Consider the following 24,568-nt stretch of genomic DNA (forward strand, 5'->3'; position numbering starts at 1 on the left):
GTTTTCCAGCATTTCTCCACGCCTACGAGCACTGGCCTTACGTGGCTCTGCATATTCACAGCCTGCCCTAAAATCAGGGGAAGAGGGGGCCTGAGAGTAAGCTAGGGTTTTCTTCCAGGTATATTGCATCTGGTGAGGCGGGCTTCGCTCGGAGCTGCCATCCAGCTCATCATTAGCTCCTCTGGATACTGAAAACCACATTCAAAAGGTCCTCAGGAGAAAGATCCGAGCAAAGCTGGGCTCCTGCACTGCCAGCACATCTCTGGAGTCAGCTCAGGAGCCACCGACCCTCAGCCTGCCCCGATGCTGCAGCAAAAGCGGGCACTCTCCATGGCCAGGCCCCTGGCCGATGCCTGACAGGCATCCTCATGTCCCTCTACCACGCACAGAGTGTAAAACCAAACTGAAGCCTGCCCTAATTAACAGCCTCTGCTTCTCTGCAGCACTTAACCCTTGCTGGGCGTTTTCTAGCCCCTGCTGCTCACCCTCACTGCCCCTTAAGGTACGTGACGTACCTTTATGCACGTTGTTATGTACCATTGGCAGGGAGGGCTGGCTGCGCCGGGAGGTTGCTGGCTGTGGGGCACGGCGTGCTGCCCGGTGCTGCGGACGCTGTGGGGCAGGCAGCCCCCGCGCCCCACGCAATCCCATGGGACCAGGACCCTTCCTGGCACCCTCGCCAGCTCTGCGGGCTGCTCAGGGCAGCACTTGCAGGGGTTTCAGGGAGCCAGGGCTGAGGGCCTGAGCGTGCCATGGGTTATTACAGCTACCCCCGCCATCACCGTGCCCCAGGCACTCATGCTCAGCACTGCAAGCGGAAAAGAAAAGATGATTTTTGCTTCAAAGAGCCGCCAGTCTCAGCAGCTTAAACAATACTTTGAGCCAGGAGCTGAAGAAAAGCAAAAACAGCAAAGTAACAAAAAAGCCTGATTGACTGAAATGAGTTGCACAGGAGAAAAACCTCACCGCCAGTCTGAGCCGAAGCCCCTCAGCAAACCCCCCGTGCCCCTTCGGCAGCTTCACACCCACCCTGGGCATCCTTCACCTGCTGGGGCCGGCAGCGGGAGCTGCCCACGCCGCCCCGCAGCTCGCCAGCCATACGGACCGTCTCACAGGCGCCCTCCACCCCACTGTTTACATACTTTAAACCTCTGAAGAAAGTGGAATTCCATTCATGAGCATTTATCACTACGGAGATACTCGTCAGGACGTGCTCAATATTTCCTCACATGCCCTGAACTAACCTGCTGAAAGAAATGCAGGTACTTTGTTATCCTTTCCGATGGAGAGGTTATTTCTGTGCATCATCTACAGCTGCTATCACCCAACTGATCTGTTAGCACTGGTAATGATACAACCTGGTTCATGATGAAGGAGTCATTCCCATTTTTCACCTGGAAAGCACAGCTAGGTGCTTTCCAGGCAGAATACACTGGGAACGGGTACGTGATGTGCCACTCCTGCGCAGCTTGCTGGCACTTAAGAGGGTATCTTTGTCTCCGAGGATGGCGTACATGCAGCTGCCTATTATTCACGTGGCATTAGAGAGCAAAGCATCAGCTCTGCCAGAATCACTATCTCTGTCACTCACCAGCCCCATGTAAATCAGAGGCTCTATCAGGCTGATTATTTCGGCATGTAAAGATTTGAAAATACATAAATTAAGATTTTACTCTAGGCTTGCAATGCTTTCTTTGGGACCAGGCAGACCTCACCATAGCTAAACATTACAGCGGCTGCTGATTTCTTAATCCATTCGCAACATGAGCATTTCTCAGTTGTTAAGCCTGACGTGAAAGAAGCCTTTCATGGTCAAAAAATCCCCCAAGAGTAAAATATACAGCCCACATTTTCAAGCCGTGGTGCGGGAGCTGGGCACAGGCTTACCTGCCACAAAACCTGCTCAACCAGAGGGGTTTGCAGGCAGATTACAGAGCTCTCCACTTAATTTCTTCTTACTTAAAATCTGCGTGTTTTATGTCTCCAGATTGAAAAATGCCTCCCGTGCCTCTGACTGTAACTAACAATTTGCTGCAATAGATAACTGGCCAGTGGACGAAGCAGGAGTGAGGCTTTTGAGACTGAAGAGGAACAGTTGGTGGCTGGGTTTTATGGGCTGGGTGTCAGAAAGCGAGGCTTTCCAGCGCTGCCTGTAAGGCATCCCCTCCCGCCAGCACTGTAAATAATCTCCAGTCTAATTCTGTGGATTGCAACAAGGGCTTCAGCTCTACAGCTTATTAATTAAGATGTTTAACTTATTTGAAGCCTTAAATGTATCTACACTTCTCTTTATGAACACTGTGGGGCTGCTTGTCCCTGATGTTAAGTATTACAGCACGCTGAGCCAGGGCATAGATTCATTTATCAATGAAATCATTGAAATAATGTGAAATTTCTGTCTATTTTTCAGGTGCCTAGGAGCCACACTCAGAGGAGCCGCGCCCCATGTCGTGATGTGTTTGCCCTTCAAAGCTGCATCCCCCCACACGACACAGGCTGGCTGCAGACGGCGACGGAGCCCAGCAGCCTGTCGTGCTCCAGCTGCGTCTGCGACCACGAGCCCATAAAATCCTCCACATCCTTCTTGTGAGACCCCCATAACACCGCATACGCCCCAGCCTGACTCCCAGGATCAGCTCCCCATGCTCGATGTTATCTGGGGGGAGCTGGAAGAGCTCCTTTCTGTTTTCCTTCCAAATAAGCATCTACCAAAAAAATGGTTAATCCAGAAAAGGAATACTTAGCACAAAGATACTTCGCTGTGCGCCTCTCCCCCCGCCTCCTCACCCCTCCTGCCCCCAAGCCACAAGCGGTTCCTGTCTGAGCCCCGCACGCATCGCAGCACGGCAGGGGCTGGAGGGGATCGCTCACACGCAGCGAAGAGCTGCAGGAAGGGCCGGGCTCTGCGGGATTTTGGGACGCTGGCAGGAGCTGGAGCCCGGGATGGTGGGAGCGAGGTAGGGAGCCCGGGGCCGCGACACCTGCGGGTGCCCGCAGTGGCCGAGGGTGCCAGGGAGGGCGAGCTGGCACGGCTCTGGCTGGGAAGCTGCCCGCACACCAAAAAAAGCACCAGCGGCAGCCTGCAGAAATCATCGCTCCGCGTGGTTTTGGGGTTTGGAGAAAATCAAAGACAAAAGGAAATGGCAAGCAAGCTTCACTGGAGCACGAGAAGGCAAACAAACCCTGTGGGTTTTCTGACTTGGTTTTCTCAGGGAGCTTTAAGAGAGCGTTTGCAATCGCTGGGAAGAAATTCCTAGAAATGAGAAGCTGTTATTATTCATAATGTAATGCCTTCGCAGGCAGGGCTGGGAGGACTGTGCCGTGCCGGGCAGAGACCTCGCAGGCACTGCCTGTCCCAGGCACGTACCTGTGCGACAGCAGAACAGTTTTCAGGATAAGCTGCTAGGAAAACCCACGCTCGCCTGGTACAGAGTCCAGGTCTCCTCCGTGTGCCCAGCAAAAAGCAGAGTACCACTTCTCTGAAGCAGGTGATTCATTTCAAAGCCTAAAAAGGAACTGTCTGAGGAAGGGCTAAATCCCATTTAGCCAGGCAGGTTGTCAGTGCCTGAACCACACAGCGACCTGGGCACTTGAAAGAGGTTGTTCCAGGCATTTTCCCAGCCGCGTGAGACAGAACGTGCCGGGCTGTGTCCGAGGCAGGACAGCTCGCGTGGCACAGGGGGACTGAGCAGGGCTCGTTTGGAGGTCACTGCACTGTGCTGCAGGTATCACCCCAAAATGCAAACTAGGGTCCCCTCTGTGTCACTAGGGAAGTTTTGTGGGAGGACAGACAGGGTGTTTATAAAAAGCCGGAGTGGGGGGAATCTTCCCTGTTAAAATGCAGTGTTAAAATGACAGTTAAAAAATGACAAAGTCAGGAAAAGCAAATGTTTAAAGTTGCAAAACCAACACTGCACATCCTGTTTGTTTTACGGCCACATCAAACATCCTGTATGTTTTATGGTTTACATTTTACAACATAAACAGTCATATATTATGCTACACAGTTAACCAAGAAAAAAACATGGGAGTGAAAAAATGCCACGTGCAAAGCAAGCAGGTCTGTACGGCTGCTGACACCAAAACATCGGCATTTGTGGGCTTTATGTAATTTTTACTGTGCAACCCTTAACGCAGTTGTTTTCATTTCATTTCCGTGGTACTTTCCCCCTTAAAGAAGAGTGAAGGGGCGAGATCGCCTGTGATTAATAATGTCAGCATTAAATGGTCCTGATTAGCCTTTGAAGTTCACACATGTTTCATTGGGGTCAGCAGGTTGGGGAAGAGGGTCAGTTCCCGGCGCTGCTGATGGCTTTGCGCAGGGCTGGGTTATCACCGTGTCACCCTGCCAGAGCCGGGCTCTGCCGCAGCACCGCGGCGGCGACGCGCGGGATCGGCACGCTTGCTTTTCGGAGTTTGAAATTAGCAGCAAATTAAAAATGCGGCAAAAATTCTGAATTTTTCACAGCATTTTAAGCTAGTAGGGTCACCCTGCCTCTAGAGTCAACCCCATAAAGCTCCGTCTGATATAGCTGTGTCAGAAGCGTACTTTCTGTACGGCTTTTAGGTGGCATCAGGACAATTGACTCCACGTGAAAACCTGCTCTTTAGAGGCTTGATGCATGATCATTCCGAGCAAGACAGATACACCCCCTTCTCCCTCTGCACCCTTCTTTAGGACCTTTTCACAGACCCCCTCACCCCCTCCAAAAACTGCTGCTGCTTAAAGGACTGGCAGGTTAAAAACCATATTTGATGATACAAAATAGATTCTCTTACCTGTGGTACTAGGAGGAGCTGATGGCACTAAAACTAAAGGATTTTAAACTCTGTCTTCCCTTCCTCCAGCCAGCAAGGTTTGTTTATTTTTACGTGCCTTGCAGCTCGGGCAGTGCAAACCAGACAGGTCCGTATTTTTATATGCATTATCTAAGCACTCGTTTCCCTGGCAGGCTGGAAGGGCCGTTGTGCTGGTTATTAAATTCGCTGTGGCAGATAACTGTGTACTTCCCACTTCTGCATTAGCAATACACATGAATTAAGATTTTCCAAATAAAATACTTCATCTTTTATACGGCTGCCAAAGCCAGCTTGGAAAATAATGAGTTTATGCAACCTGTTTCTGTTGAGCTGTATGTACTGCGTACAGCAAGAGCTGGGCTGAAAATCACACAGCGCTGCCTGGAAAGTTCCTGGGCAGAAAATAAAAGGTCGGTGGCATCCGGCAGGCAACAACTGAGCAAGTCAGAGGCTGCATTTCCAAGAGCAGGGAAGCACACGGGCAGCAACTGCAGCCCCCCTCCCTCAGTATTAAACTCTCCCCCACCCAGCTGCACTGGCAGCACAAAATAAATGTTGTTCTGCATTATTAAATTAACTGCAACATCCCAACCAACATCCCAGTCCAGACACAAATTTGGCACCACAGGCCCACCTCTGACCAAAACCCTCGCAGAACATTGCTCTTACATGTCCAAAGGGATCCAGGTGGTTGTTGGTGAGTTTTAGCTTCTGGAAGGACACCAGCTGCCGCATCCAGTGTGCTCCTGTGGCGGGTGAGTCGGGGTGCACATACAGCCGCCCCGGCATGGCCGGCTCTGCCTTCCCGGCCACCATCCTGCAAATACAGCGGTTACAGACTGCATCACCTTGGCAGCAGGCGCCAGCCCAGGCGTAGGAGAGCGTTTTCGTCCTTAAACTCAACCCACCATCCCTCCCGCCAGCCCTGGAGGGACACGCTGGGAGATGGGGTCTCAGAGAGCCTCCTGCTACTCATGGGGTTTCAGAGCTCCATGTTTCAGCATCACAGGCTGGCAGAGTAAACCCATCTCTGGTCCCATGCAGCTTTCCCTTGGGGCAGCGTCTCTACATGGCAATTGTGTTGGCATTGGTCAAGGAGGAAATCTCGTCTGGCTTTTTGGAGAGGACGAAGCCTTCAAAGGCCATTCTGCAAGGGGAGATGGTTTCACATACTTCCCCAGGAAAAGGTACCTGTGAGCAGGCACGGGTACCAGCGCTGATGCACCCTCTGCAGCCATGCAGGGCTCCCGCAGCCCCGGCCGGGCAGCAGCTCCAGTGGGAAGGGGCCGCTCCCCGCTCCAGAGCTGCGTGCTGGCACATGGTGCTGCCCCTCGTACCCTTCTGCCAGCGCCCCTTGCCCCCACACCACCGATCCTCATGGACACAAGACCCAGCCATGAGACATCATTTAATGGCAACTGCCCCGTTACTGTGCATTGTTCTCCTCTTATAAAACACCAATAAAAGCAATATTACCAAAACTAACACAGACTTTCCAGCAGCAATAAAATGAAAAGGGGAAACAGCTCTAGGGCTGGCAAAAGCTAAATTAAACAGAGTTAACAACTATCCATCATCTAGGGCTTAATGGTTAAAACACAAAGTGGCCGCCGTGCCGCGGAGGCCCTCAGTCCGCTCCTCTTACCCAGTGGCACTCCAGGACAAAAGCGAGTGGAAAAGGGATTTTTTAAAACTAGAGCAGCCCTAATGTGCAAGTAAATTACTACAGTTTTATAGGATGTCACCAGCCTCGTTCCCATTAAGATGACTACAAAGTTTTCCATTGCTCGTCTTTTCACCAGGCAGCTGTTGGTGGAAGGGTTTGGAAAAGGCACGGTGAATTGTTGCAGTGAGAGAGGCTGCTGGGCATATTTGGGGTAAAAATTAAAAGAGAAAACAACATGCTTCCTCCATCAGAAAGCAAAGATCATTGGTGCCTCCTTACTGGTGGTAAGTAACGTTACTATCAAAGGCACAGGGAAGGGAAGAATAACAGAAGGGAAAGAAATTTCAGAGGAAGAATGAATTATAAGGAAAAAAACTCTAGACTGGATCTGGCATTGGACTGTGACGGGGGGAATCGCTGCTCCCTTTGTCTGCCGGAGCAGCGTGGCTGAACCAGGGCTTTGAGTGAACCACCCCATGTTTTGCTTTATAGCTGATTGCATAAAAGCAAAGTATTACTAGAGAACAAAGGAATTTAAATCTTAACTCACGTAGATACCTAATTTTTAAGGCCAAAATGGATCTTTAGATCATCTAGTCCAGCCTCTGATATAATGCAGGCTGTGGCTCTACCCTCTTACACCTGCACGTGGCCAGATAACCTGTGCTTGGCCTAAAGCATCTCCTCTGAAAAGACATCCGACCTTGAGCGCTTTGGAAATGTACAGTCCACCACCCCCATTAGCAGTTTGTTCCAGCAGTTAATCGCCCAGCCTGTTAAGACTATTTTATTTTATATTTGTCTGGCTTTAACTTCCAGCTATTGGCTCTTGTATTATTGCTGCTCCGTGAAAGAGAGCTCTGGGATGTTGGCATCCCTCCCATGGGAAGATATTTATGTTGGTTTCTGAGTTTGCACAGCAAACGGTCAATCCAATTGCAATTTTCTTACGGAAAAGAAGGCAAACAGAAATGTTCTCTTACCATTTGTTGTCACAGAATTTATACCGGTGGTCGTCAGCTGGGACAATGTCAATCAACAAGATGTACTTGGTCTTGGGGTTCATCCCGGTCACTTTAACCTTGTAACTAGGAAACATCCTCCTTAGAAAAAGTAAAGGGTTAACACGTTAGTGAGTGACCTGGAGCAGCACTGGAACTGATGGAAACTCAGAGCAGCACCCCAAAAGGCAGATCCACCATGTGATGAATTCACTCTGGGACAAATAAGCTAGAAAACATTATTGCTGCTTAAATATCACCTGAATCAAACTCACTCTTTCCAGAGCACGGGCTGCACAGGGCTAGTGCAAAATGGGGCACAAATATGGGTGAGGGTATATAGAGGGGGGGTTATGGGCCAGTGCGAGGAAAAGGTGGGTGCAGAGAGAGATGGGGGGGATCAACACATCCCTCCTTACGGGAGGCTCAGACAGAGAGCCCTCACTAGCCCAGGAGGCTCCACGTGGCTTATGGCAGCCTCAAAAATGCAGATTTCTCATTGCCGTGAAAGCGCATGATAAGTCATGAGATCTGACTACACCAGAAGAAACTCAGCACATGCAGCTTTCTCATTCACACGTCCCGACGTCCGCAACACCGAGGCCCACCACTGCTCCTAGGCAGTAGCTGAACTGGTGCTCCCTTCAACAGACTGAAAAGTGAGGATCACTAAAGCCTTGAGGGGAGAGTAAGGGTTAAACCCTGCATTGGTGCAGACAGCCACCCCTCCTCTGGCCTTCCCAAATTTCCCAAGTTCACAGCACAATCATTAAACCTCGTTCCAGCCAGAGCACCGCAGAGCTCCCTGCTGAGAATGCACCCGTCCCAGCAATTTACCATTGACTTTAGCGGACACGTAGCGACCACCACCAAACAGGGGACATCACATAAACCAGTGCACCATTAAAGAACATTTATATATATATATATATATATATCTTACATATCTAAAGAATCTTTGTAATATTAAAGAATAGTTTTTTATAAAGCTATGATGGCGAAACCAGTATATACCATCACAGTCTGGTCTTGCGCTCCAAAGGAGATGGCCCTGATGGGTACAGGCACTGCCATGGGCTTCCCAAGCCCTTGCGACTGCATCAGGAGACAGGATTTGCGAGACCAGGCACTTTACATCCTCAGAGTAACTATTTTCTTGGCTCCATCTTCCCAGCCTCCTCCTCATCCAGTAAAAACAAGCCAATTGAGCAAAGTGGCCTTCAAGCAACCAGCCAGAACAGAAAATTGTCCCTTCCACGGGTATAAGGCGACAGAGGATGAGAATTGCTACATCCTGGCATCATGCTAATTACCCTAATTAAGAAAGGCCCAAATCCTGATGTCGTTTCTCCATCGGACATCAAGACTACTTTGCCCCGCCCTCATCCCTCCTGCCCCTGCACGTTGCCCCCGTGCCCGGCCGAGCTGGCCCAGGTCTGCAGCACCATTTTGTCACTGCTTGGGAGCAGGCAACAAAATGGGTCCTGTTCAAAATCATTTGAATTGACTCTTTTAACTGCCCTGCATAAATTCCAGATGTTTACCATGTAATTAGCCGGGACTCAAAAGGGGTGGTTTACCAATGTCCATATTTGATTTTCATTCATAAACTCTGCACTCCTCTTAACCTTGTCCTCCTACAGGTAAGCACCTGGATAAATACAGTAGGACGTTTCAAATTGTGAATACACAGCCCAATTCACACATTGAAAAAAATTGCATAAGGAATCCAATCTGAATGCCAAGATTTTTTTTTTAAATTAGGCCCTAAAAATGACATACAAAAATGAAACAAAAAAGAGGAGGAATTGATTAAAACCCAGAAATGAGATGGATACTGTTTGACAGTTACTGCCTCATACCAGGTGAACATCCTGCATCGAGTATTTTTATAACATCTAGCTTCTGAATTTCTTTTTTTTTTCTCAATCATTTCATTTACTGTAGTACATCCAAGCTGCTAAAGTAGCCGGACTGATATATTGTAAATGTTAAGTGCTTTTTTAATGGCATTTAAAATTAAGCTTCAGCATATGGACTTCATATAGCATGGACATGCCTGAGTTTATAATGTTCTTTAGTATAGCCCTCTAAAATAAATACAAAGAGCCAAAGTACTACTATAATATATACAGCTGAAATTCTTTAAGGATAACAAATGGGGACTCACATCTGATTGAAGGTGTTGCTTAACTTGCAACCCGCTTGCTATCTTGCAGTGGTAGCATTGTACTCAGCAGTCGACAGACCCAGCTACAACCAAGTTTGCCAACTCTCTGCATTCTTTTCCAGGAAAACATGGGGTAGATTTTAGTAATTTGGCTGTGCACGGACATTTCATCATTATTATTAGCTGCTGCATTTTGACCTTAAAAAAAAATATGCGACTAATGTGCTGTCCAGGGACTTGTCAGTTTAATTTTCTTAATGAAAACATATTTCTCAACCCCTTGGCAGAGATTTATTTAGTAAATATCTCTTTGGAATACAGTACAAACATGGATTGTGCGTTTCTGGTGAGAAGGCATGACAAACCAAAGAGCCGGGTCCAAGAAAATGCAGTCATAGCATTTCAATTAAAAAAAAAAAAAAAAGGCAAGAAAGAGCACCTAATATCATGTCCTGGCCCTTATTAAATGTTCTGCTTGAAAGAGGGGGGCAGAAAACCACAGCAGAGGCACGGGGCTGCACCAGCCCTGCCCGGGAGCGGGGCTGTGCCTACAGTGGGTCTATACAGCTCCCCATCAGCCCTGGGAAGGGGCCAAAAACCTGCCTGCTTCCCCAGATTTACTCCAGGTCAATGGAGCTACTCACAGCCATAGGCTCTATGCTCAGCAGTAGCTTTGCATAACCACCCCTCTGCCAAATCTCTGCAGGCAGGAGCTCTCGGGCGGATGGGCGTCTCCGCAGAGGATGCTTCGCTTCGGCCAGCTTTCCCTGACAATAGCTTGCTTCATCATCTATGCTTGGGGACCAGCAGTGGCAAAATAATAAGCCAGTGCTGCAGTAAAAACTTGCCAACGTCTTGCCAAGCTCTGGGAGAGCTCAGCCTGGCTTTGGTGGGAGGTCTGAAGCAAGATCCAGGCAGACCCGTGTTTTACCCACCCTCCTTCCCACCGCCGCGCATGACTCCAAACCGAGTGAGAGTTTCTCTGCGTGGAAACCGGTTACAAAAATTGTGGATTTGGGGCTTCCTGGGGACCATGTCCAAGCAAGCAGTATCTGACCCTCAGCGACACCTCCTGCACTGAAGGCGGCTGCAGCCCTGCTGTGGCTGTGCATACAGGGAAGCTCAGCGAGGTTAAGCGCTGGGCACATGTGCAGCACAGGATAAACAAACTATTAGGCAAAGTTTAAGCCACCAGTAATCAGGAGATTAAGAGCAGCAATTCCTGGAATCATCCTCTTTTGTTCAGACCCAAAGCTTGGTCAGACCCAGTGTCCTGGGGCTGCAGCAAATGCCCTGAACGTGCAAAAACCACCATCATCCCTAGGGTGGGGGAGTCCAGGACCGGACCAATTTCTTCCCCTCTACGCTTGTATTTTTTGAAAGCCACACAAGATGTGTGTCTAACCCACCAGCACACGTTAGGTGCGACGGCTGCTCCCAGCCAACACGGGGCAGCCAGCGGAGCTGCTCGGTGAGCGGGAGCCATGGAGCCACCACCAGCCCCACAGCTCCCCTGCCCACCCAGGGACCAGCCACGAGCCCACAGCGTGCCTGTGCAATGGCCGGCGATGCACGGGGGACGCAGCCAAGCATCAGCCCCGACTGTTCTTCTGCAAAACATCGAGTTAGTAGATTCTCATTTTGGACATGTTCAAAAACCCACCTCTGCCTCCCTCCGGCTCAACCCAGTGAAGAAGGGACGATCCAGACTCCTCAGCACCGCCCTGATGGTCTCCTACGCCCCACAAAACTCTCTGCTGGGTTTAGTGACTCCGACAGGCACGTTTCTATCTCCCTCCCTGCACTGGCAGGGGCACGGTGCTGCTGTGAGATGGGGGCAGCTCTCACTGCCCTTCAGGGGGGAAAAGGTAAAGAAGTTTTTATGTTCACACAAGAAAGCTGCCCTTAGAGAAAGCGAATGCGGGAGGAAGGCTACAGTACCTCACTCCTGTGCAAGTGGAACATCTGATATGGCATTAAAATGCCACAGTCTGGCACCCACTCACTGCGGGCTGAGGTGCAGGGTGATGCCCTGGGGAGGGCAGAGGGGCTGAGCCTGGCTCTGGGGACCACAGGCGGCAGGAGCGGGGCCGGCATCGCCAGGGGCTGGCACCGCACTGCCGCAGCTAAACCCTTCCCCACAGCTCTGTGCAGATGAAATGTAGCAAAACCAGTAAAAGCCAGGAAAATAAACAAGCAGCACAATTCTGTAGCCCTCCCAAGCTTCAAAGATGATGTGTGAGTGAATTATTTGTTCTGATAATGAAGCAGTCATTGCTTAGCTAAGTTTATGCTAGGCACATTTTATCTCTACATGATATTCACAAATTGTTTTAAAATGAACTGTTAGAATAAGCATCTCTTGTTTATTTATTTATTCTATTACTATCCAATCCCCTAAACCATGGAGCAGTTACTGACATGGAGCCAAAGCTTCTATTATGTTCAAACAAAGTTTAATTAATGTGTAATTGGTTGGTTGGATTTGGAAGCAAGCGATAAGGGGAAAGCTTTGGTTTTGTTTGGGGTAGCCGTTCCCAGCCTTTCAGGCTCCTCAGGCTTGGCCATTTTGTGGGCATCTTACTTGTGTTTAATCCCCATGCGAGCAGGCCTGGTTGGTCCTGGAGAGATGGGTGACTGCAAGGCTCCCATGTCCAATAAATTCTTATTTTGGCGTAAGGGACAGCAAGCCAACACAGCCAGAAAAGGCAAAAGCATCAGAGCTGACCAAAGAGCTCAAAGAACTCATCTGAGCACCAACTGTGCGGCGCCACGCTGCGTACCAGGACCTGTGTGTCCCAGGGACACTAGCTCATGCCATGGTACTGCTGGGTGACAAGGCAGCCTCTGCAAATGCCTCAGTCCTGACCACCCTCCTGCTCACAAGGATTTGATATTCCCCTCCTTGCTTGGACGCAAACATCATTTCTGGGGCTCCTTCTGACGCATTAGCTGGGAAGGGGCTCCTCTGACCAGCATGTGGTTAGCAAGGAAGCCACAGGGAACTCAACTGTTATTTCCATAGAGAAAACCGCATAGAAATAAGATACCGGAGTCCTATTGGAGCAACCTGAGTCATGTCCTCAGCAAAGGCTGTCAGTGCCCTCTGAAGCCCATGGGAATGTGCGGACTGGTGCTCTCTGCATGTCCCTGTGTTGTGGATGGTGCTTCAGATACTACCAAGCGCTTCCTTCTGTACTTTGCGGGGTAGAAAATGTCCCCCAGCCCTTCAGCAGCTCAGCAGCTGAAGTCCTGTTTTCAAAAGGAGTTTCGATAAGACAAAGATTTTCAAAGACAATGATTTTACAGTCCTTGATTTTGGGGTGGTCGAGTAAAGCAACAACAGGATTTTCAGAAGCTCCTGTACAGTACTGTCTGGAAAGGTGATGCTTATGGCATATCAGGTTGTGAAAGGATCAGAAAGACAAAAAAATCACTCAAAAGCTTGGCTAACAAGCCATACCATGGCTGAAAGTCCACCTCCTCAGAAGCTGCTGAGCATGCCAAGATGCCTCCGGTGATGACTTCAAAGCAGTGAGGCAGATGACAGGTCTACATCCCTTATAACGACTAATGTGGCCCCAAATTCTTCTTGAGAATTGGCCATGGCTTCTTAAGGATGCTTCTTCTTGCCTTCATTGTTAGGAGGGAAAGGACTGGTGTAGAGGCTTCAAGGACCATGTTTCCATTCTGATGACCTTTCTGCTTTTTTTCTAATTTCCCTTCTTTTGACAAGTATTTCTTCCACTGACTTAACGCATCTTTAAAAATAATATTCTCTGGGGCAGATTAAAACAAATTTGGGGATGTCAGCTGTTTCTTTTAGCCTTTTAAATGGCATTTCCTTTTTGATAGATTTTTGCTTTCAGAAAATACTTTAAAGAGATCAAAGAGTTTTTCAACAGGGTCCCATTTTCCCAGTGTATCCTAACCCTCAGTCCCTTATTTCTCTTATCACCCACGCCACTCCGCTATGACGCTCTGTATACAAAGTAAGAGCAGTTAACTTTGAAGTGCTGGATTAGCCCATGCCAGATCCTTGCCTCAGAATAACAAACAATACAGGTTCAACAGGAGTTCTCATCAGTAGTTCATTTTTCAGCCCCAAATTCACTGTCACTAACACAAGCAACATTGAACTCTCAGTCTATGGGCAGATAGGGGAGATTTATCTGGTGGCAGGACCATGACCTAGTGATGAGAAGGTCAGACAGTTAAGGGATTTTTATATTTTGGAATGGCGAGGTTGTATTTTTTTCTTCTGGCTAGCGCATCTCATTTTTAAATAAAACATTGTTTCTCACATACTTGAGAACTTGGTTAGCTGGATGGCTGCTTTCATGGTCTAGAAACATTTCCTCTCTTTGCCCCACAGTAACTTGAAACATGGGCAGGCTTCTTGCCATGGGATGCTTCTCCGGTGCTTTCGTTTTGCTGTAACTGAAGTTGAGCAGAAACGGTCCCAACGTGCCAGAGGACAGGAGAGGTCGGTGCTGGCAGCCTCCAGCAGCAGCAGAAGCACAGCACAAAGGTACCTCAGAGAGAAGCTGTGCAAGATGATAGCCAACAAGCCAGTGCTGCAGCATTTCAGGGCAGGTTTTCTCCCTCACCAGCCCGGCTCCCTCGACACTGCAGCCCCCTCCAGCTGTGCAGGTTCCACGGGGCCTTTTGGAGAAGCCGTGGGCAGCCCTGGCATTGATGCCAGGCCATGCGCCGGCTCATCGGTGCAGAGCAGGAGATGATCTGCAGCCCCTGTGCCCATACGCCTTTGACACAGAGGCAGAGCCCAAGCGATGGTGGGGATCTTCCCCGGCTGGTTTGGGCTTGACCAAACGCTCCCCTGCAAGGCTGGCCAGCGCTGCTGCAGGTCCAGTCTAAGGACGAGCTGGGAAAGCTTTGGCAACACCCTTAACCATGAGCATCCCATGTCTTTAACAAACTAAAAGCAAGGCTTGCCCTTTGAAGAGAGAAGCGTATTAAAAATTAAAATCCCATCCCTGCCCTACTCGGTGTGCACGAGCTCTGTCTTCCTTGCCAAGCTATTGACATGTTCAGCAGCACGGCCAAGAGCCATCAGAGTCTGCTCCTGCTCCTTTCTCTGAAAGCAGGAGTTTGCCCTAACAGGGTAATTCCAGGACCCCGAATTTAGGACTAAGCAGATCAAACATTCCTTAAATATCTACTTTATTTCCAAGTTTTAAATTGATGGCTCACATTCCACCGCTGATCTCGGATATTAAGGTTTGCTTTTGGATCAAAAACCTTTAGCAGAGATTCTTGTAACTGCCTCAAAAGATTCTGGACAAATATTTCCCTTTAATTATAATGAGAACTGGGCATCCATATGCCCTACAGAGCCATGGAAAATTTAACTTTTAAAGGATTTTTCACAGAGGAAAGCTGCACCAGCTTAGCCAAAGCATTTATACTTCTTCAGACCTTGATGTCCTAAAAACTAGTTTTATTTTGGTTTACTAAAGTTGATTAGGAACAGATTTTTTTTAACTGAAATAAGCCACTTTTAAAATGAAACTTGAACATCTAAAGGGGGTTTGCGTCTTTTCCACACATGCAAGCTGCTTTATTGATTTTTTTTCCTGTGCAGTATTTTCCTACATATGCTTCTTAAAACCTGCTACCATAAAGACTGGAGCTGTCTTTGTACCTGTGCACATCCTGCGTTCCGGCCAGAACTCAACTTCAATCTCTCAAGCCTCCTGTTCACATCTCTGGGATGGTTGTGCTACCATAGAGGAATGACACATTCTTTTCTCTTCAATAACTGTCCATAAAAAAGTGACCAGACACCCCATGAACTGGTACTTTTTACTGATTAACAATAAGCTTCATCAAATTGTTCCTGGCAATATCTGGACAGAAACTGCAATGCTGCAAAGACGGGCACCCTGGAAAAAATTAGTGAACAGCTACAGCTGAATACAGGCTAATAGAAAGAAAGAAATCCTGAGCCAGGAAGATTGTATGAGCAAAGATTAACTTCCTGCAGAAATAAGGTCTGGAAGATAGGTTTCACAAAGAATTATGAGAGACAAAGTAGGGTTTGCCACCGGGTTTAAAAAAAAAAAAAACAAAAAAAAACAAAAAAAAAAAAACAAAAAAAAAAAACCAAAAAAAACTAAACCAGTTGTTCAGTTAAATAGTAACACGTTAAAGCAAGAAGATGAAATTGGAAAGCAAGGGTTATAATGAAGTCTCTCGTTTACTTTCTGCTTCCCCCACCCCTCATACCCCCCACTTCATCGCTGCGGAACGCCTGAACTCCAGCAGGAAAGGTGCGCGCCTTGCTAGGACAGGCTGCCGCTGCGCAAAGCCCGACCGCGCGCCCAGAGCGGCGCGCCGCACAGCCCGGCTGCCAGGAGGAAGGAGTTCAGAGGTACACCTGCACCTCCACCCTCCAATACACCCTGTCCTCTTTATTACCATCTAAATCGACTTTATTAAATTGATTTAACAGGACCTCACCGCCTGGAAAATGCTTTTCTTTTTGCCTTTTTTTTTTTTTTTTAATAAGTTGGAGGATTAGTGAACAATTCTAGCCTTATTTATAAAAAGAGGGATGAACAGCTCGATGTAGGTGCTGGGATGATTCACCCGTCCCGGGAAGAAGCTGGGAGCGGGGACCAAGGACCGGGAGCAGCTGCTCGGAGGAGCCAGGCGGGCTCGCAGCCACCCGAAGAAGGGGGTTTCAGCTGCAAACGGCGGCAGCGCCCGAGCCACGCCGCCTTCCGAAAACAGCTGCTTTGCAAAATGCCACTCGCGATGGTCAGCGCTGAGGGAAATCACGGGTGGCCGGTTTGCTTCCCGCTCCCCCCGCCCCGGGCTGGGCAGCCCTTGGGTACCTACAGCCCCAAGCATCGGCACAGACCGGGCAGTTTTTGCACTGTGTATCACTCAGCCTTTAAAACCCAGCAACAGAAAATCCTCTGGAGTAGAAATTCGTAATTAGAACAAACCTCAAATAGGAGGAACGAGAAAAGGCTCTGATTTATGGAGCGTCCCATCCTCGGGGCGCTGCCATGGGCAGGATTTTCTGTCTGAAGGAGGCGAGCGGTTTTACGCAAAGTTCAGGGAACTTCGCTAACACAAACTTTTTATCTTTTGATGATCCTTTTCATATAAAATAATCTCTTTTTTTTTCCTCCCTCCCACAATGAAGCAGTCGAACATTAAAAAGATAGCGAGTGCATTTTAAAGATGTTTCCACTTTATAAATCAAGCTTTCTTGGCAACAACATGATTTCTATTCCAATGCTGAGCTTGCTGTGTTCTCCTAATGTCTCCTACAGATCAGTCCTAAGAGGGAGTAATAATCCCACAAAGTAATTCTCAGCCCTAAATTCTCGATAATTTATAGTTGGCTCGTTCTGGGGAGCTCTACAAAGAAAGAAACAAATGACTCCCCCTCTCCCCCCCATTAAGTTATCAATATTTGCCTTGTTTATACAAAAAGGCTATTTTACACCATTGCCATGGAATTAACGCTTCCGCTGAGCTTTACATTTCCTCTCCATTGAGTGAACTTGTCATTAAAGTCACTTTTTTTGGTTGTTGCTGCTTGAAATTTAAAAATCAGGCTTCAATTTCTTTTCGTTTGTGCCCCTTGAGGTCAGACAGACCGACATTTAAGTGATTTCAACTAACTGCATTCAGGGGCATCTCTGTGCCTGCTGGGAGGGGGATTAGAGTCCTAATTAGTGCCTGCAATTAGCCGGTTTCCCTCTTCCCCCCCACCCCACCACCCCCCGACGCTAAATGCAAGTGCATACAAATCTCCACTAACCAGCATTTTTTTTTTAATTGGGTCAAGAGGAGGTTTATTATTGCTACTCTCGATTTAAATAGCTTGGGTAAAATAAAATCTGCGCGGAGTACTAATTTTCATTTCGTTATTTGCATCGCGATTCGGGGCATATTCCTGCTTTTGGGCTGCCCCGGGCTCAGCGCGGACACGAGTGGCTCAGCCTGGCGCTCGGGATGAACGAAGAGACTTAAGCGATCACGGCATTGAAGTCGCTCCATTTTTTTCTGCCGTTCTCAAGCTAATTATTTTGTGGTTTTTTTTTTTTTTTTTTTTTTTTTTTTTTTGCTCTCGGTGCTGCCGGAAAGCCCAGCCCGGGACAGAGCCGGGTCCTGGCAGAGGCGGGTCCCCGGCGGCGGCTCGGCTCAGCCCGGCCCGGCTCCCCGCCCGCTGCCAGGGCTCCGCAGCGGGGTTGTTTTTAGACTCACTGCTAACTATCTATGATAAAAATATTGCCCTTTATTTTGACACCATTTGCAGCTGGACACAGAGAAAAGAAATGAAGCCACTAGTCTGTTTCATCAGTATTTCAGCCTTTTTTTTTTTTAATTAAAAACTATTTATTAAAAAAAAAAAGGCTGTTAGCTTGCTGGTGCTGAACTGATTTTCGCAAATAGAGAATTTGGTTTGATAAGTCAAAAAACAGAGTTTTGTGCATCTTGGGGTCAATCCCTCCAGCCCCTCAGCCCCATCCACACACTCATGGAAGGTGACTACGTGTGCACTGCCAGCTCCACTGGACAAAGAATGTGGGACTGAGCCCTATACATATGGATTTGTTTAAACAATCCACGTTAAGACTTACAAAGAGATAACATGCACATTTGGGATGCTTAGAGTCTAGAATTTGGTAAAGATATTACACGTCCTGCACAGACACACTCAGATACTATAAATTAAGGGTGAAATATTTGAGGTCTTGATCCCCTAGTCTTAGCTGACTTAGGTAGCAGACCTATCAAAATGAATCCGGCTCTTCACATCAGTAGATGCTACAGAACAAGCACGAAGATTTTATACACCAAAATGTAGTGTGATAAGGACAGAGTTACCTGCACACTCACTTCATAAATAGGCCAAATAGCAAACAAATTGAAGATCCCCGGGACATACACCCTCTCTCCAGGGGGACTAATGGGAATATCTTGGTTATTAGAGAAAAGCTCCCCCACACCAGCCAGACGCTGTGCAGAGCAGCCCTGCCAGGGACAGAGGAGAGGAGAGGGAAACCGCTCATCACTCCCCAAATCCAAAGCCAGGGGTTGGGGTCTGGGGTCTCGTAGTGTGAGCAGAATGCAGGGGAGAAAAGACCCCCGCCCCGAGCTCCCCGGCTGCCCTGCATGAAGGGACCACAGGGGAAAAGGACTGCAGACGTATTGATTGTGGGAATTTTTTCTGCCTGATCCCCGTTATTTGGGTGTCCGCCTCCACAACTCTCCAACACGGTGTAAAATCAGCAATCACAGGGCATGGCAGAATCACACTGCTCTGATAGAATTAAATGGATTTAAACACCTAAGTCTGGCGATTTTTCTTTTCCAGCAGCAGCAATGCGAGCCTGCTGCCGCAAAGCCAAGGGTGGATATTTCGGTGCTCAGAGTGGGAGCTGGCTAGTTCTGTTGGGAACCGTCTGACTGTCAGGCTGGTGATTGTCTGAGGTTTAATTCTGATGTTTAATTTTCTGACGTTAATTCTGCCATCTCCCACCTGAGCAGCCCGGGAAGGGAAGAAGCCCTGAGCAGGGGCAGGGATGGGCTCTCCAGGGAAGCAAAGCCTCTGTGAGCCACTGAGCTCCCTCCTGCCCAGGCCTGGGTGTGCACTGCATGCTGAAGGGGCTCCGATTTGGTAAAAAACATTGTTTGTTTCCAAGGGAAGGCAGAAATTTTTTCCACACCTAACAGGATAAAAGTGGTAACTGTCTCTCTCTCAGTTTTGAGATTAAAAGCATAGCCTAAGCCTTCATGTTCCTAAAAATTTGGTGCAAAGTATCCCAGCACAGGTCTTAGTGCACCATGCAGAAAAGGGGAGTGAGGTTTGCTTTGGGGGGGGGGGAATAAAAGCAGAACCACAATTATGCTGACATCTTAAAAAAAAAAACAAACAAAACCAAAACAAATAATGAAATGAAGAATTACCAAAGAGAATTGGGACTACATGCAGCAAATGACTCTGCAACTCTTCCTTGCATCTACAATCTTGTTACCACACTCGAACACATGCACAGTTTACACGGAAAAAAAATGACCTTACTAAAATCTGCAATCACAACAATAATTCTTAAAATGCCACTGATTGCAGTAGCTCTGCAAAACCCAGTCTCAGCAAACAGGGACATTTCATACGGATCAGAAGCAAAACATGTTCGCGGGGAATTTTCACTAACCTGCCTGCTTTGGTTATTATCATTTCGGTGCCGGCTTCATGAAATTTCTTCCATAGCTCCTTCTCATGGAGATAGACTTTGATATTTTCTATTGTCTGGAAAAATAAAGATAATAAGAATAGCAAGAAATGACTGAGAAAACCCAGGAGAGGGGCTGGGACGGGCCTTTGGAAGGCAGCAGGGCTCAGTGGCTGCGCACCCCAGACCAGCACCACAGCCGAAGCCACACCGGCCTCGGTCCTGCCTGTGCGGGAGGAGGACAGAGTCCCAAAAATTCCACCACCCTTTGCCAAAAATAAGAGAAACAAACTGAGGCCGGGTTTAATTGCAGGCTTTCACATCCAGGAGGGACACGGAGACCAAAGGGAACATTTTTCTTTTTCCTTTTTATCTTTTTTTTTTTTTGTAGCGGTTTCCGCGCCCCGATGGAGCAGACGGGCCCCGCTGTCGCCCTAAGACTCCCAAAAACTGGGGCCAGGAGCATCTGCAGGGACACCCGGATCTGCTGAACAATGTGCGCATCCAGAGCCGCGGTTTTTGCGCGGACCCATTCCGTTCCGCGGGGTGCCGGGGGCAAGGCGGGGGTGCCAGCCAGGCGCGGGGGGCGAAGGCAGAGAAGTCGCGATATGTCGAGCGGCCGCGGGAGGACCCGGCAGTTTATTTTGCGGGGAAAAAAAAAAAAAACAACAAAAACCAAAACAAAACGAAACCCACCGCCGGGCCGGATCCTGCTCCGGAGGAGCGGCCGCAGCCCCGCCACCCGACGGGCCCCGACGGCCGCGGCTCTGCGACGCTCGGGCTCGCCCTTACCGACGGCGGGCGGGGGGCGGCCAGATTTGCACGAGAAAAAAATTAAAGAAAAAGGAAAAAAGAAAAGTGAAGAAAAATGCGATTTCCTCGCATTTCCCTCCCCGGTCGTGGCCGGGCGGTGCGTACCTGCTCGGGGTCGGGGGGCTGCGGGCTGCTGAGCGGCGTGCTGCTCCCCCCGGCTACGCCGAGGACGGGGGAGCCGGCGGAGGAGTCCGCATGGCCGGGCGCGGGGGCTGTTGGAAACCCTTCCTCGGTTTCAGACAGGCTTTTCTCCTGGAGCATTTCCTTGGGGGGAGAGAGGCGCACCGTTAGCTCACAGCACCGGGGGCCGCGTCCAGCCCCTGCCCCCCCCCACCCCGCCCCAGCCCCGGGCACGGCCACCTGCGGGGTCAGGCCCTCCCGGCCCGGCCCGCGGTCCTTCCTCAGGCGGCGGCACTCGGCGGGACTGGGACGTGACACCCCCGACCCCCGGGGAAAGCCACTGTGCCCGGGAGAGCCGGGCCGGGCCCGCCTGCCCCCGCGGGGGAGCCGCCCACGCGTGGCTGCGCTCCCGCCTGAGGCCCGGGCAGCTCATCTCAGATGTAGCAGCAGCCCCCCCTCACCCCCGATCCTTTCTCTTCCTCCCCCCCCCCCGTTTTTGCCACCGTGCGGGGCCGGTACCCGTCGGGGAGACCGGTTGCTCTGCCCCGTCCCGTCGGGGCTGCGGGGGCTTCGCGACGGCGCTCAGGGCCGGGCGGTGTAAACAGGCAGAGTGCTGGGCTCCGAGATAAAAGGGCCCCTCTTAAACTTGGACGGAGACTGGGAAAAACCAATAAAGATAAGGCCTGACAGCTCCGCCGGGGCTGCCGCCCATCAACCCCGACTTTTACAGCGCGGAGGGACGCGGCCGCCCGCCCGGCTTGACGGACGGACGGACGGACGGGCAGCGCCGGCGCGAAAGGGGGAACGGGACCCGGGAGCGAAACCGGCGCTCCCCACGGGGAAACACAAACGGGACCCGCTCCCCAGCTCTCGACGGAGTGCTCCTCTCCCCCGGCCCCGCTTCCCCCCTGCCCCGCGCCGCCACGCTGAGCCCCGCAGCTCCAGACACAGCAGAGCTTCAGGGAGAACTCCAGCCAGACAGACGGACAGACAGCACGGCTCTGTGCGAGCGGGCACACACACGCGCCCGTGGACAGCTGCACTGCACGCGCCGCGGCCACCCCCTTTCTCCCCCGGTGCCCCGAGCACCGCCGGTCCCTCCGCTCCGCTCAGGGGGACGGGACGGGGCGGCCCCAGGCCGGCCGAGGCGCGGGTGTTCCCGGCGGCCACCCCGCACCGCGGGGCCGGCTGACCCGGGGGAGCACAGGAGGGAGGCGGTGGCGACCCCCGAGGGCCCGGCTCCTGCCCGCGGACGAGGCCCCCGGTGCTCCCGGGGCCGGAGCCGGGTCGCAGGCCGGGGAAGCAGTGGGGCAGGCTGGCGGCGGCCGCCCCGCCACAGACCGGGGGCTCGGCAGGCTGCAGGGCACCCCGCACCCGCGGACCGCCCGCTCCCTCCCGTCCTCCCTCCGCACCCCGGGAACTCACACGGCCGGCCGGGGGAGCAGGAGGTGCAGCGGGGGGCTCCGGGCTTGGCCGGGGGGCGGCTGCGGCATGAAGGGCATCCGCGGAGCAGCGCGGCGGCTGCGCGGGGAGCTCAGGCCGGGCGCGGCTCCGCGGCCCCCGATGGCAGCGGCGTGCGGGGCATCCCCCGCTGCGCGGATTCACTTTCCCTTGATCTTGGCGGAAAATGTTCCATAAAGATCCAGTTTGGGGCCTTTCGACACCCTCCCTCTTTGTCTCCCCCCTCCCTTTTCCCTTCCCCTCCTGTTGCTGACGTTGCCGCTGTCAATCACGTCCCCACAGACCGGCTCTGGCCCGCTCCGCCCGGCCCGGCCCGCTTGGCCGGCCCAGGCTCCGCGCCCGCCCGACGGCCCGCACGGGGGGTACCGGCCGGGTGTCAGCGACCGCCCGACCCCCGCTCACCGGGCCTGGCCGCGGCCTTCCCGGCCTGCCTCGGTGCTGCGCCGGGCCTGGCGGCGAGCGGAGCCGCTCGCTGCTCGGGGGGGAGCCCGGTGGTGGGGAAAGGGGGACACCCCCCAGACCCACCGCGCCCTTCCAGTCCCGGTGGTCCCGGCGCTCCCCACTGCCCGCCGGGGAGGCGGGCCGCGGGCTGCAGCGGAGACAGAAGGGCCGGGGCGGGCACAGGCCGCGCTGAAAGGGCGCTTGGCTTGGCGGGCCCGGAGGTGTAGGGCGGCGGGACCCCGCGGCGGGAGCCGGGGCTGTCCGGGAAAGGCGACGGGGAAGGGCTGGGCCCAGGTTGGGGTCACGCTTCGGGAGGGGTCCGCAATCTCCGGCGGCTTCCCCGACCCCGCCGCACCGGCAGCCAAACCGCCCGTGTCCCGCCAGCCTGAGGCCGGTCTTCGGATGCGGGTCTCCCTCAGAGTCCGGAGAGTGGGGACAGGGCTCCCCGTCCTCCTCCTGTCGCGACAGAGAGCCCCGAGCCTTGCCCCACGGCGGGCAGGAGCTGGGCGGCCGCAGACAAAGCGGCGGCGAGGCCGGGCCACCGGGGTCAGCCTCTGCCGGGGCCGCCCCGAGGTGAGCGCGGCGGGGGTAGAGGAGCTCCCGCCCCGCACACCCCCGGGCATCATCCCCCACACCCTCCGGCCACGGGCATCGCCTGCTCGGGGCTCCCACCGCCGAGGGAAAGCCCCAAATCCAAGGGAGAACTCCCGCGGGAGGGTCCCCGAGTGCTGTCGCGACTGAACGGGCCACTTCAGCTCTGCTGTCGCGATTACCAAGAGACACACACCCCTCCACCCCGCAGGGCTGCTGTTGGGGCTGCCCGCCCTGTGCTGAGCGGCCTCTCGCACCCACCCGCGGCCGAAACGCGCCCAGGCTCCCGCCCTACCCCCTGTAGCTATACCTATCGCGACAGCCCCACTCCTGTGGACCGCCCTATATCGCGACAGCCCCGCCTGGCTCTGCTCTGCCTCGCGTCCCCCGCACCCCTGCGCACCCCGTCGCCGGGCTGCGCCCCTCTCCGTGCCCGCGGGTCGGGCGGGAGCCGCTTACCCGAGCCGGGGGGTTCCCGGGCGGGCGCCGAGGAGCCACTCGCCTCCCGCAGCCCCGGGCTCACAGGGACACCGCCATGAGCCGGCGGGGCTTCACGGGGCAGGATTTTTATCAGGGTTTTCTTGAAAGTGAATTTAAACCCAAATTCACTCCCACCGTCACGTGGTGCCGAAATTGGGAACAGGAGCAGAATAAAAAGTAAACTCGGGTCAACCTCTTAATGGACCTTTCCCCCACTCCTACCAAAAAAAAAAAAAGAAGAAAAAAAAAAGAAAGAAAAAAAAGGCCCGGTTGGGCCGGGGGATGCGAGCGAGGGAGCGGCAGCAATTCCCACAGGAGCCGGGGCTGGCGGCAGGTGAGACCGGGCCGGTGGCGGGCCCCGACGTGCGTCTGCGGGGCCGGGACGAGCAGGGACCCGCGCCCCTCCTGCCCCTATAGAGACGGGGCAGGGGCTGCGGAGGGCCTAAGGGTGAGGAGCCGTCCCGGCGGGGCCGCAGGGGGAGCGGGGAGGCCCGGTTCGGCCCGGGGGTGGTTGGGGGGGGTCACAGAGCGCCGCTCCCAGCCGCTGACCTGCTGCGCTCCCTCCCGTGTGCGGCCGCGGTAGTTTCCTCGGGTTTGGAGCTGCCTCTGAGCCACGGGCCGGAGCCGTGCTCCAGCCCCACCGCCGCGGGAGGGGAGAACCCGCGCAGAGCCGCGGAATATGCGCGCAGCCAGCCACCGCAGCTGCCCTTCGCTCGGCCCGCTCCGTCCCGCCGGCCGTTCCCACCTGTGGGCCGGGCTCTCCCCGCAGGCTGCGGGGCCTGGGGCGGCTGCCGGGGGCTCCACG

At 52.4% G+C, this 24,568-nt stretch overlaps 1 protein-coding gene across 5 annotated transcripts in view; it reads right to left on the reverse strand.

Annotated features, from left to right (window-relative positions):
* The window catches only part of TBX4 (T-box transcription factor 4), a 49,413-nt gene that overhangs the window by 19,371 nt on the left and 5,474 nt on the right, over nucleotides 1-24,568 (reverse strand). The window contains exons 1-6 of one of the 5 annotated variants that reach the window (XM_075113088.1): nucleotides 22,216-22,482; nucleotides 21,310-21,447; nucleotides 20,776-20,934; nucleotides 19,840-19,934; nucleotides 7,450-7,569; nucleotides 5,470-5,617 (exon numbers count right to left, since the gene is read on the reverse strand). In XM_075113088.1, the coding sequence (XP_074969189.1) occupies nucleotides 5,470-5,617; nucleotides 7,450-7,569; nucleotides 19,840-19,934; nucleotides 20,776-20,931 (519 nt within the window). In that variant the 5' untranslated portion in view covers nucleotides 20,932-20,934; nucleotides 21,310-21,447; nucleotides 22,216-22,482. Of the gene's footprint in view, nucleotides 1-5,469; nucleotides 5,618-7,449; nucleotides 7,570-19,839; nucleotides 19,935-20,775; nucleotides 20,935-21,030; nucleotides 21,137-21,309; nucleotides 21,448-22,215; nucleotides 22,483-23,742; nucleotides 23,850-24,568 lie in introns of those variants that run through there. The other 4 variants (XM_075113089.1, XM_075113092.1, XM_075113090.1 and 1 more) reach the window with 4 other exon arrangements.

The sequence above is a fragment of the Phalacrocorax aristotelis genome, chromosome 18 (genome assembly GCF_949628215.1).
Source record: "Phalacrocorax aristotelis chromosome 18, bGulAri2.1, whole genome shotgun sequence".
NCBI lineage: Eukaryota > Metazoa > Chordata > Aves > Suliformes > Phalacrocoracidae > Phalacrocorax > Phalacrocorax aristotelis.